The 13809-nt window shown below is 40.8% G+C and overlaps 2 protein-coding genes across 7 annotated transcripts in view; one reads left to right on the top strand and one right to left on the bottom strand.

The window, feature by feature from the left end:
- Positions 1–343: 343 nt before the first annotated feature.
- Positions 344–8695, bottom strand: LOC106565411 (SOSS complex subunit B1-B). Of its 2 annotated transcripts, XM_014132517.2 has the most exons (7): positions 8456–8695; positions 4513–4648; positions 2192–2330; positions 1865–1936; positions 1635–1719; positions 1407–1458; positions 344–995 (listed from the first exon to the last, which is right to left on the bottom strand). In XM_014132517.2, the coding sequence occupies exons 2-7, from the start codon at positions 4589–4591 to the stop codon at positions 823–825; spliced, it is 600 nt and encodes a 199-aa protein (XP_013987992.1). In that variant the 5' UTR covers positions 4592–4648; positions 8456–8695; the 3' UTR covers positions 344–822. The 2 variants fall into 2 exon arrangements, with proteins under 2 accessions (XP_013987992.1, XP_013987994.1); XM_014132519.2 differs by lacking the exon at positions 1865–1936.
- Positions 8341–13809, top strand: part of LOC106565410 (E3 ubiquitin-protein ligase NRDP1) — a 30100-nt gene continuing 24631 nt past the window's right edge. The window contains exons 1-2 of one of the 5 annotated variants that reach the window (XM_014132516.2): positions 8341–8522; positions 10508–10647. The gene's annotated coding sequence lies outside the window, so the exon portion shown is untranslated. Of the gene's footprint in view, positions 8523–8754; positions 8955–9214; positions 9465–10507; positions 10648–11111; positions 11134–13809 lie in introns of those variants that run through there. The other 4 variants (XM_014132514.2, XM_014132515.2, XM_045691590.1 and 1 more) reach the window with 4 other exon arrangements.

Below are 13809 nucleotides of genomic sequence, written 5' to 3'. Positions count from 1 at the left end.
GACAAAAAAAGGACAACGTTTAAGTGTGAAATTATAATAGAACTCAAAAAGTTGTATGTATTCCAGACCAGTTTGAACGGTGTTAAAATTATAATCATACAACATTTAAAGTGTGGCTGCTGTCGCAAGGTTCTGAATCTGATGGGGTATGACAGTTGAACTAAGCTCATGAGGCATTTATAAGTTATATTCAAGAATCAATATCATTAATTTATACATCCAAAAATGGATGTAGCAACTAAGGATTCTAGCAATTAAGGATTTCTGATTGATTGACCAAAATCCAACTCCACATCAATCTGTCAGGTTTGGGCTACGTTTTGCACAGAGCCTACACAGCACATTAGTTAAAAGAGTAATTTTATATTTTAGACATCTCAGTGTAAACTGCTTGACTTTGAAAAATACATTATGGCTTCCCATTAAGCAGCTTAATTGTAAAAAAAAAAATGAAAGAAAATGAAAACAATTATTTTTCTCACAAATACTTTTTCTTGTTTGTTACATAACCTTTAGTGAACTCTGTTCCTTGTAAACAAACCTAATTAAAATACAATTTCTTAACGTTTACCACATACGAACAGCCCTCCAACTGGTAATTACTAGTGAAAAACTTGTCCATCATCCTTCATGTGATGCTTCCTTACCCATAGGAAGTCCCACCCAGTTGACTACTTTAAAATGGTTCATGCCAAAATGGGTTTTGTCCAGTTAGAGTCCTATCTAACTCTATGGTGGTAAATTTCCACTTCGAACGCAGCATTAGTCTCTCATCATTTGACATTTCTGGAGAGGGATGGACTTTGCTTCCTTCTGCTCCAATCATCTTTTCGCTGAACGTCTAGTCTCCTTTCCATTGCTGACAGCTATCCCTCCTGCTCCTGGATTGGCTGCTCTGCTGCCAACATCACTGCCAGCCCGCCCTCCCTGCTGAGGATTAGCCGAGCTCCCGGAACCTTGAGAATTTACACCGTTCCCATTGGTAGTTTCATTTCCTAGAATAAAAAATTGTCATGCTTCATTTATAAATCTTCATAAATAGTGATAGAAGGGAAAAGTCAAGTGTTATAGTGTTCACAATTAACCAATTGCCAAAAACAAATACACTGCTGTTTGTATACACTGAAGGTGGCTGAACCAGCCGCTCACAGGTAAAAGAAGCAACTTTACAGCTTAAAGCAGCGATCAAAAATTATATTGTTATTTCATGGAATTGTATTCCTTTAGGTTACCGATACAGACATGTCATTGACATTTAGGTAGACTTCCAGGTGGAAATGTTGCATGAATCACCTTATAGCAGCAGAGGAAAATAAATAAATAACACTAACGAAGGACGTTGCCGAAACGCTTTCATTTGACGTCATAACTCTTATTTTTTTGTTGGTCTTTGATAGTGGTCTTACCAGCTGAGCTGTTATTGTTGTTGTTCAGTATGTTTCCTTGGTCACCGACTACCTGGGAAATAAATAATCTGTTCACACACACAGTACAAGAAAAAGGTACTTGAAACATTGAACTAAATTCGTAGGTGAACGTTACTTAAAATAATATTTTTTCCCCTATCCTTCCGTAAAACATTCTGTAATAAGACGCTTACACACTGATATCCTTAAGTTCAAAACACCCCTTACAGTCTTGTTTTTCATCTGGTCCATGTTAGAGTACTCTGGGTTAGGCTCACTGAAGTTTGGCACCTCTGAATACACCATGCAGAACCTGAACAAAACGTTAAGTGAGCATTAGTTTAGACCAGTAAATTATGACATTAGATGCATCTCTCAGTAACATTTACATTGTTGCTCCTCCTTTTCGTATATGTAGCATGAAATGTTATTTAGCACAGAGCATTTATAGAATTTACTCTCCAATCTTCCACAGCTCTCCACCTCTACCCGTGTACAGAGTCAGGCAACCTTTGAACACAGACGCATATCTGGAGAAAAGAAAAGTCACAAATTTCAAGACAAAATACATTTCCCCCCAGGATCTAAAGGTGATCCAAGATTAAAAGACTAATAACGTATGGTATGTATTCATCCGAATGTAAGTTCATGCTGGTAGGTAGAAATTATGACTGGGTGGTCCTTTTTTATTTCTGTGTTGATTTTATACTCGGCTGTAGGTTTGGACCTCTGTCCATAAAGTGTGGCATTAACTTGACTGTGCCGTGACTCAATAAATGACTCACCCCTTAGTGAGTCTGATGATGTCACCGGTTTGGATCAGTCTCCCCACCTCATCCCAAACTGAGATGCTAATGCTGCCTGTCTTGTCGGCCACCTTACAGGTCCGCACCTCATACCCATCCTTTGTCTTTGTCACTCGTCCTATGTGAGAGGGGGTAAGAGGGACAAGTAATCAGTGGCCTTTGATTGGTGTACGAAGACAAGAACAAGCTAGTTGTACAAGGATAGTGTCAAATATCTCATGATTACACTTTGTCATTTAGCAGATGCTCTTATCCAGAGTGACTTACAATTAGTGCATTCAGCTTAAGATAGCTGGGTGAGACAACCACATATCACAGTCGTAGCAAGTTCACTTGTCCTCAATAAAGAAGTTATCAGCAAAATTAGTGCTCGTAGGCAGCCAAACGGAGTGCTTGGTTTGGGGTGTAGGGTTTGAGCATAGCCTGAAGGTAGGGAGGGGCAGTTCCCCTTGCTGCTCGGTAGGCAAGTACCATGGTCTTGTAGTGGATGCGAGCTTCGACTGGAAGCCAGCGGAGTGTACGGAGAAGCAGGGTGACATGGGAGAACTTGGGGAAGTTGAACTTCAGGCGGGCTGCGGCGTTCTGGATAAGTTGCAGGAGTTTGATGGCACAAGCGGGATCCCAGTCAACAGAGAGTTGAAGTAGTCCAGACGGGAGATGACAAGTGCCTAGATTAGGACCTGCGCCACTTCCTGTGTGAGGAAAGGTCGTACTCTACGGATGTTGTAGAGCATGAATTTGCAGGAGCGAGTCACTGCTTTGATGTTTGCAGAGAATGACAGGGTGTTGTCCAGGGTCACGCCAAGGTTCTTTGCACTCTGGGAGGGGGACACAGTGGAGTTATCGACTGTGATGGAGAGGTCTTGGAGCGGACAGGCCTTCCCTGTCGAGGTTGAGCTTGAAGTGGTGGGCCAACATCCAAGCTGACATATCTGCCAGGCATGCAGAGATGCGTGTTGCCAGCTGGGTGTCAGAAGGGGGGATGAGAAAAGTAGTTGAGTGTCATCCGCAATGATAGGAGAGAACATGTGAGGATATGACAGAGCAAAGTGACTTAGTGTAAGGAGAAAAGAGGAGAGGGCCTAGAACCGGACACCAGTAGTGAGAGCACATGGTGCAGACACATATCCTCTCCACGCCACCTGGTAGAAGCGGCCTGCCAGTAAGGATGCTCCCAAGCGACACAGCGGTTTAAAGGCACTGCACTATGGGCCGGGGTAGGCTGTCATTGTAAATAAGAATTTGTTCTTAACTGACTTGCCTAGTTAAAAAAAGGTTCAATAAACATAAATGCAATCCAAGAGTGTGCAGAGCCTGACACGGAACCCAAACTGGGCTGTGTGCGTGCACCATTGTGCATAAATGTATTTTGTCCCCCCACACCAAACGGAATCACGACACGCAGGTTAAAATATCAAAACAAACTCTGAACCAATTATATTAATTTGGGGACAGGATCGAAAAGCATTAAACATGTATGGTAATTTAGCTAGCTAGCTTGCACTTGCTAGCTAATTTGTCCTAGTTATTTTACCTGAAATGCACAAGGTCCTCTACTCCACCAATTAATCCACACATAAAACGGTCAACCGAATCGTTTCTAGTCATCTCTCATCCTTCCAGGCCTTTTCTTCTCTTGACTTTATATTGCGATTGACAACTTTCATAAATTAGGTGCATTACCACCACTGACCTTGTTTGTCTTCAGTCACCCATGTGGGTATAACCAATGAGGAGATGGCACGTGGGTACCTGCTTCTATAAACCAATGAGGAGATGGGAGAGGCAGGACTTGCAGCGTGATCTGCGTCAGAAATAGAACTGACTTCTATTTTAGCCCTTGGCAATGCAGACGCTCGTTGGCGCACGCGAGCAGTGTGGGTGCAATAATTGAATAATATAGATTCCACCGCTCGTAGTCAGCCTGTGAGACGCCCAGCCCTGAGAGGGTGGAGAGGGTCGTTCTGAGAGAGATAATGTGAAAGTTGGAGAGTAAACATTATGAGGAGAGTAAATGTCCATTTGTGGGAAAGAGAAAAGGGAAAGTTCAACACAGATACGTTTTTTTGATAGCTGGCATGATTCAAATAAACCAACATGAATTGTTATCATTAGTCTACATGGTGGCATATAAGGATGTTTCTCTGACTATCAAGCCTCTGTGTTGTGCCATTATATTGTGTGTAATTTTTTACATACATTTTGTTCCACCCGAGTGCATTACAAGATAATTATATACATTCTGTTTCTGTTCATCATTAATTGATTATTTAAAACATTAGTTTGTAAGGAGTTAGCACCTGTTTCGAGTACGATGAAGATAACACTGAGATTCTTGAGTCCTGGCTTGATGTCCTTGACGTGGGTCTCGGTCGTCATCTTTCAGATTCTCGTCATGCATCCAAAAGTGTAAGTCAACTCTGGACCAAAGCAGCCCTGAAATGTTTACAAGAATGTGTGTGTGACAGAGGTAAAATTTGTTTTACATTGGATATTCGGTTTTCTCTTGTCAATAACTATTGAACCAAACATGCCACGACTATGAACATTGATTATTCTGAATCAGGGGTGGATGGAGAACAATTCCCCCCCCCAAAAAAAAACCATGTATAAATGTTTTTTATAACTATGATTTCGGATTTCAATCTTTCATACCTCTTAAACAAAGCGTGTCATGAATATGAAAATGATATATTCTGAATCTGGGGGCTATGAACAAAAATCCAATCCAGAAGAAAAAAAAGAAACAAGAAGAAACAACAATAACAAAAAAGGTGTGGATTATTCTCCCTACTCCCTTGATTCAGAATATATCATTTCCATAGTCATGGCACACTTTGTTTAAGAGCAACTGAAGACTGAAATACGGAAGGAAAAAATAATATCTAGAATTTTTTTTAAAGGCGCACATTTTTCTCCATCCTCCCCTGATTTAGAATATAGAATTTCCATTGTCATGGCATGCTTTGTTTAAGAGCTATTGAAGATTGAAATCCACAAGGAAAAATATATAATACATTGTGTCTAACATTGACATATCATTATTCACGATTCATTCAGGACTCTCTGTAATCATGATAGAATCCACATAAATGTAGAAGTGTTAAGAAACATATTTTATTGTTATTTACAATAAAAGTGACTCCAAAACGACACAATGCATTATTTATCATTAATTTCAATTGGGTACAAAATAATCTGAAACACAACTAAAACAAATAGCAAATGCATCCAACAAGTTAGTAAAGTAACACATTTTGGGTAATCATTGTGTGCTAGGAATTTGGGACCAAATACTAAACTTATGACTACTTTAATACACATTAGTGAATATGTCCCAATACTTTTGGTCCCCTAAAAATACCCTCAAATTAAAGCAGACAGTCTGCACTTTAACCACATAGTCATTGTATCATTTTAAATCCAAAGAGCTGGAGTACAGAGCCAAAACAACAAAAAATGTGTCACTGTCCCAATAATTACGGATAAATAAAAAAGGCATGGATTTTTTTCCATCCTCTCCTGATGCCAATAAATAATTTTAATTGTCACGACATGCTTCACTTAAAAGCTATGAAGATTGAAATCCCCCCAAAATAATTACATTGAAAAATAAAATGAAAAAGGCGTGGATTTTCCTCAATCCTCCCCTGATTCAGAATATATCATTTGCATAGTCATAGCAGGCTTTGTTTATGCGCTATTGAAGATTGAAACCCCCCCCACAAAATATATATACAAATTTCAAATATAAAAAGGCCTGGATTTTTCTCCATCCTCCCTTGATTCAGACGGCAGGTAACCTAGTGGTTAGAGAGTTGGACTAGTAACCAAAAGGTTGCAAGATCGAATCCCCGAGCGGATGAGGTAAAAATCTGTCTTTCTGCCGCTGAACAAGGCAGTTAACGCACTGTTACTAGGCTGTCATTGAAAATAAGAATTTGTTTTTAACTGACTTGCCTAGTTAAATAAAGGTAATAAAATAAATAAATATCATAGTCATGGCATGTTTTATTCAATAGATATTGACTAGAGAAAGCCAAATATCCTCCGAATAGCCAACATAAAACTACACTGAACAAAAATAGAAACATGCAACAATTTCATGGATCAGAAAACCAGTCTGTATCTGCTGTGTCTACCATTTGCCTCTCGCAGTACGACACATCTCATTCATATAGAATTGATCAGGCTGTTGATTGTGGCCTGTGGAATGTTGCCCCACTCCTCTTCAATAGTTGTGCAAAGTTGCTGGACATTGGCTGGAACTGGAACACATTGTCGTACACGTCAATCTTATCATGCCCAAAAATGCTCAATGGGTGACATCTGGTGAGTATGCAGGCCACGGAAGAACTGGAACATTTTCAGCTTCCAGGAATTGTGTACAGACCCTTGCAACATGGGGCCGTGCATTATCATGTTGAAACATGAGATGATAGCGGCAGATGAATGGCACGACAAAGGACCTCAGGATCTTGTGTTTGTTGTCCATAGCTTATGCCTGCCCATACCATAACCCACCATGTGGCACTCTGTTCACAACGTTGACATCAACAAACCACTTGCCCACACGCACGACACCATTCACGCTGTCTGCCATCTGCCCGGTTCAGTTGACACCGGGATTCATCCATGAAGAGCACACTTGTCCAGCGTGCCAGTGGCCATCGAAGTTGAGCATTTGCCCACTGAAGTCGGTTACGACGCCAAACTGCAGTCAGCTCAAGACCCTAGTCAGGATGACGACCACGCAGATGAGCTTCCCTGAGACGGTTTCTGACTGTTTGAGCAGAAATTCTTTGGTTGTGCATACCAACAGTTTCATCAGTTGTCCGGTTGGCTGGTCTCAGACGATCCCGCAGGTGAAAAAGCCGGATGTGGCGGTCCTGGGCTGGCGTGGTTTTACGTGGCCTGCGGTTGTGAGGCCGGTTGGACGTACTCCCAAATTCTCTAAAACGACGTTGGAGGCGACTTACGGTCTTCCCTGTGGCTCAGTTGGTAGAGCATGATGTTTGCAACGCCAGCATGGTGTGTGCAACGCCAGGGTTGTGGGTTTGATTCCCACGGGGGGCCAGTACAAAAAAAAATAAAATTCACTACTGTAAGTCGCTCTGGATAAGAGCGTCTGCAAAATGACTAAAATGTAAATGTATGGCACAAACATTAACATTTGTCAACAGCTCTGGTGGACATTCCTGATGTCCAAATCAAATTTTATTGGTCACACACATATTTAGCAGATGCTATTGCAGGTGTAGCGAAATGCTTGTCAGCATACCAACTGAGCGCTCCCTCAAAACATGAGACATCTGTGGCATTGTGTTGTGTGACAAAACTGCACAATTTAATGGCATTTTAGGGGCTCCTGAGTGGTGCAGCGGTCTAAGGCACTGCATCTCAGTGCTAGAGGTGTCACTACAGACCCTGGTTCAATTCCAGGCTGTATCACAACTGGCTGTGATTGGGAGTCCCATAGGGAGGTGCACAATTGGCCCAGCGTCATCTGGGGGAGGCCGTCATTGTAAATAAGAATTTGTTATTAACAGACTTGCCTAGTAAAAAATAAAAAATAAAAAGATTGTTCCCAGCACAAGGTGCACCTGCATAATGATCATGCTGTTTAATCAGCTTCTTGATATGCCACACCTGTCAGGTGGATGGATTATCTTAGCAAAGGATAAATGCTCACTAACAGGTATGTAAACACATTTGTGCACAACATTTAAGAGAAATAAGATTTTTGTGCATATTGAACATTTCTGGGATCTTTTATTTCAGTTCATGAAACCAACACTTTATTGTGTTGTTCAGTGTAATTTGACCTCGGTGTGAGACTGAGCAAATTTACAGGAATACATGGCCTTAATATTACATACAGTAATAATTTAAACAGCAATGCAAGATCAGATCAATGCAAGTATGTAACCCAGGTCGACTAATTACTTATACAGTAGCTAGCAAGACCAGTCTAGCAACTAGGGTGTAATCATTAGTCCAAACAGTTATAAAACGGAACGGTTTGCAAATAAAACCAGAGTTTCTATTGGTCAAATTCAAGTAGGTCATATATACAGTCATTGGTAGGTCCCTCCCCGTTTCGTTCGCTTTCGTTTAAGAAACGTTTTGCAACAGAATTGGCTCAATGAATACGCCCCTGCTATAGTTTAGCAAACTGCAGTAACGTTACTATGCTAGCTATAGCTAAATGGGTGCCAAGTCGTAAGCTACACGTTTCATTACCTCAACAGTGTGTATTGTCGTCCACAGCTGATTTGTCCGGTATAATGGATTTTAAGCCATGGAACAAGTGAGTTAAAAAAATAAGTACTGTTTTCCTATTTGTAAAAGAGGTAGCTGCTACTGTTAAAAAAATTAAATAAAAAAACCTAGCTACTGTTCTTTTTTTTTTGTGAGCGTCAGTACAGTAGTGGCGGGCATTCTGTTGGTCAAATTTAGTTTCAATCAAAATTGTGTCCAATGACCATGGATTATATGTGATGCGCATGCGATAATCATGTGATAGGTTCTTTATCTGAGAAGGGAAACTGCTCGTACCGAAGATAGGTTGAGTCAACTGTCTATCAACGATTTTACAATTTGGTTGCTTAGCGGCGTAGGCTGGACGTGGAAACGTGGTGACAGGAACCAAGAAAAATATATATATATTATGCTAACCCAAACGTAATTTAAAAGGCAATATAACCATTGATTGTCATATCAACAGGTAACGTATCAACAGGTATCGACGACATATCACTAGAGTTGCTCTCTATCTGCTTGTTTTCTTGTGTGATTCCAGCTTGTGCCAGTTATCTATCTACCTGTAGTAACTAGCTAACGTTAGCTCACGTACGTAGTCAGCTGTGGCTAGCTTGATTCGTTGCACATTAGCAAGCTGTCTCGTCAGATTTTCTGATCGGTATCCATCACTTATCTTTCCTCTGTTTGCAACTGACTACTGTTTGATAGTTAGCTAGCCAGCCACATACCGACGGCTGGGAATCCATTTTGAAATGGTAAGGATGATTTCCGTGTTTGCGTAGCTAACTAACGTTAACGTTGCAACAGTACAGTGGCGGTCGGTTCCGTTTAAGATGAGGGAGGACGATAAAAGCTGATCTAGGGTGTAATTAGTTCAACAGTTGCAAATGAGAGTTTCTATTGGACAAATTTGGGGATATTTGTTAGCTTCTGTTTTAAGAAATGTTTTACAACTGAATCTGCAGAATGGATACACCCCTGATCACAGGTAAACACAGTTGACTTTCATAGTAGCCACATACAAACAGCATGATCACTTTGCTCCTTGTAATTCCTTTTCGAGTCTACGTGCTCTCCTCCCGTCGCTTGTGGACTTCAGTGCACAACACATCAGCTCTCTGACCAGGCAAAAAAAACGTTTCCAAACCTTCATATCATAACCGCTACGCACAGCCTACATCGTCATTACCATATTATCTAACTTCATAGTCAACATAGTTACTAGAATTAACGCATTAGGAAACCCGCTACAATCATGCAGTACAGTCAGCAAACAGTTTAGCAGTTACTTCAGCAGGCCCCGGTGGCAACAAATTAATAAATCCAAAAGCTTACCTTGACTTGGAAGAGTTCCAGTGTTGGATAGCCAGCTAGCTAACATAGTATCCCTCTCAGTTTGAGCTGGGTGTTTGAGTTAGCTAAACTAGCTAAGTAAGTGAAATTGAAGAAGAAAAATACTAACAACTATAGCTAACTCTCTCCCTCTTGCTTCTCCTTCATTTTTGAAGAAATTTGTATTTCTATCTCTGTGTCAACTGCTCACCACTGCAATGCAGTGCTAGCTAGCTGTAGCTTATGCTTGCAATACTAGATTCATTCTCTGATCCTTCATGCTGCAAGAGCTCTGATAGGGTGGAGGATGTCCTCTGGAAGTTGGCATAACTACTGTGTAAGTCTATGGAAGGGGGTGAGAACCATGAGCCTCCTATGTTTTGTATTGAAGTCAATGTTCCCAGAGGAGGATGTAAACTAGCTGGTGCTACCTTAGAGTGCTGTTGAGGCTACTGTAGACCTTCATTGCAAAACATTGATTTAATACATTTTTTGGTGACATTAATATATTTAGTATAGTTTTATCAAAAAAAATATACATTTTTTTTTGTTTCACTTTTTATGAAATTCACTGAGGAGGATGGTCCTCTCCTTCCAGATCTGAGGAGCATCCGCTGATTGCTAATCATATTGTAGACTGTCTATTAAGTAAATTAAAGGAAAAGTAACAACATTGCATAACGTTACTGTTTCTCCCAGACGCATTTTCTGAGGACGTCATTACCCTGGCCCCAGGTTGCTCCTCTCACCTTCCCAAAACTCTGCCCCTGCGGTCTGTGGTCCATATTTTAAATGAAGAGGAGGGCTGAGGATTCTGGCCCAAGGAAGGAAAGACACCGGTGAGTGGACAATAAGGTCAAATTGCTGTTTGTACACCAGATAATGTTATATAACCAAATATTTTTGGTGTCCATTACTGGACGTTAGAGGAAAGCCCCATTCAAGCCTACGCCATTGATTCTTCAACTAACCTGGTATTGGTGATACTCTCTTCGTTCTCGATTCTGGAAAACCGTTATCTTATAAATGTCTGTGTAAAGTTGTAGGTAGTTCTACAAACACCAGACACAACTCGGAAAGATTTTATATATATAAAACTTCCAAATTTATAAGAACTGTTTTCCCTAATCGAGACCCAAGAGTATCACCACTGTACGTTTGTTTATGTGTAACTCTGTGTTGTTTTTGTCGCACTGCTTTGCTTTATCTTGGCCAGGTCGCAGTTGGAAATGAGAACTTGTTCTCAACTGGACTACCTGGTTAAATGAAGGTTAAATAAAATAAAATGCCAGGTTACATAGGCAACACGTGGGTTTCAAGTTTGGGTAAGCTATTTTTCACCATAAAAAATTCACCTTTTATAATAAAGCATTCCAATCATCCTCGCATTTGCAGAATTATTTAAGATGTGATTATATTTTTTCTTTTAAAGAGGCTAATGGCTCTGTGGCCAAATCATGCGTTCTAGTGTAGTAGCCTATTTTGAATGATTTGATTTTCTTTAAGTAAGCAAATTATGCTATGCAATTACTTTAGGGAAACCTTAGGTTCCCCTAGCCTTATGGAGGCACTGCCTATGCCAGGTTAGTTGAAGAATCTATGTAACGTGTAGTAATGGACACCAAAAAATCTTTGGGTTATATCACACTGGCAAGAGGACAGACATGCACACATGGAGAGACACCGATCTGGTACTATTTCAGATAATTGATTACTATAAAGTCAGTGATTCAGTTCATGTTTAACATGTTTGGCTTTATACGTCTCTGCAAATCTTGCCATAAGATACCGACCCTACCGTAACGCATGTTTACACTGAGCTGTACTGGAGTTGGAACGCCACCATGGTTACATTAAGGCACCGTGGAGCCGGCGTGAGATATGGTTCAGACAACGTCCCTCAAAGCGAGGATGGGATACAGTCCCTTTAGAAAGTATTCATACCCCTTGACTTATTCCACATTGTGTTACAGCCCGAATTCAAAATGGATTAAATATATACTTTCTCACCCATCCACACACATTACCCCTTAATGACAAAGTGAAAACATGTTTGCAAATTTATTCAAAATTAAATATAGAAATATCTAATTTGCATAAGTATTCACAGAATGCAGAATGGTGTCGGTGGTTACATTACAGCCTTATTTGAAAATGTATTCAATTGGGTTTTTTCCCTGAATCTCCACACAATACCCCCATAATGACAAGGCAAAAATGGGTTATTTGACATTTTTGCAGATTTATAAAAAATAAAAACTGATATCACATTTACATAAATATTCAGACCCTTTACTCAGTACTTTGTTGAAGCACCTTAGGCAATGATTATAGCCTTAAGTCTAATTGGGTATGACATTACAAGTTTGGCACATTTGTATTTGGTGGAGTTTCTCCCATTCTTCTCTGCAGATACTCTCAAGCTCTATCATGTTGGATGGGGAGTGTCGCTGCACAGCTATTTTCAGGTCTCTCCAGAGATGTTCAATCGGGTTCAAGTCTGGACTCTGGCTGGGCCATTCAAGGACATTCAGAGACTTGTCCCGAAGCCACTCCTGCGTTGTCTTGGCTATGTGCTTAGGGTCGTTGTCCTGTTGGAAGATGAACCTTCGCCCCAGTCTGAGGTCCTGAGCGCTCTGGAGCAGGTTTTCATCAAGGATCTCTTTACTTTGCACTGTTCATCTTTCCCTCGATCCTGACTAGTCTCCCAGTACCTGCCGTTGAAAAACATCCACACAGCATGATGCTGCCACCACCATGCTTCACCAAATGGATGGTGCCAGGTTTTCTCCAGACGTGATGCTTGCCATTCAGGCGAAGAGTTCAATCTTGGTTTCATCAGACCAGAGAATCATGTTTCTCATGGTCAGAGTCCTTTAGGTGCCTTTTGGCAAACTCCAAGCGGGCTATCATTTTACTGAGTGGTTTCCGTCTGGCCGCTCTACCATAAAGGCCTGATTGGTGGAGTACTGCAGAGATGGTTGTCCTTTTGGAAAGTTTTCTCATCATCACAGAGGAACTCTGGAGCTCTGTCAGAGTGACCATCGGGTTCTTGGTCACCTCCCAACCAAGGCCCTTCTCCCCCGATTGCTCAGTTTGGCCAGGCAACCAGCTCTAGCTGGTTCCAAACTTTTTCAATTTTTAAGAATGATGGAGGCCACGGTGTTCTTGGGGACCTTCAATGCTGCAGATTTTTTTTGGTACCCTTCTTCAGATCTGTGCCTCCACACAATCCTGTCTCAGAGCTCTAGGGACAATTCCTTTCGAGTTCCTAGCTTTGCTCTGACATGCACTGTCAACTGTGGGATCTTTTTATATAGACAGGTGTGTGCCAATCAATTGAATTTACCACAGGTGGACTCAAGTTGTAGAAACATCTCAAGGATGATCAATGGAAACGGGATGCACCTGAGCTCAATTTCAAGTCTCATAGCAAAGGTTCTGAATACTTATGTAAATATGGTATTTCTGTTTTTGCTTGCTTTGTCATTATGGGGTAGTGTGTAGATTGATGAGCATTTCTATTTATTTAATCAATTTAGAATAAGGCTGTAACAACTAAATAGGGAAAGTTAAGGTGTCTGAATACTTTCCGCATGCACTGTTTGGAGAGTGGACTTAGTAATGTGATGTATTGGATTTGCCCCAAACATGACACTTTGTATTCCAGAGAAGATGTTAATTGCTTTGCACATTTTTTTATAATGCAGTATTACTTTAGTGTTGCAAACAGGATACATGGTTTGGAGCTCTTTTATTCTGTACAGGCTTCCTTCTTTTCAATCTGTCAATTTAGTTAGTATTTTGGAGCAACTACAATGTTGTTGAGCCATCCTCAGTGTTCTCCTATCACAACCATTAAACTCTAACTATTTTAAGGTCACCACTGGTCTCATGGTGAAATCCCTTAGCGGTTTCCTTCCTCTCCTGCAACTGAGTTAGGAAGAGGATGCCTGTATCTTTGTAGTGACTGGCTGTATTGATACACCATCCAGAGTGTA

Source organism: Salmo salar, chromosome ssa12 (assembly GCF_905237065.1).
Source record: "Salmo salar chromosome ssa12, Ssal_v3.1, whole genome shotgun sequence".
NCBI lineage: Eukaryota > Metazoa > Chordata > Actinopteri > Salmoniformes > Salmonidae > Salmo > Salmo salar.
This window is presented reverse-complemented; position numbering and strand designations above follow the sequence as displayed.

Bases quoted from the DNA above. Each gene is read 5' to 3' on its own strand.
- LOC106565411 (XM_014132517.2), bottom strand. From the start codon at position 4,591: ATGACGACCGAGACCCACGTCAAGGACATCAAGCCAGGACTCAAGAAT. The intron at 1,720-1,864 runs GTAAATTCTATA...CGTTTTGTTCAG, and splicing joins GAGCTGTGGAAGATTGGAGA to GTTCTGCATGGTGTATTCAG. The intron at 1,459-1,634 runs GTAAGGGGTGTT...TTTATTTCCCAG, and splicing joins ACCAGATGAAAAACAAGACT to GTAGTCGGTGACCAAGGAAA.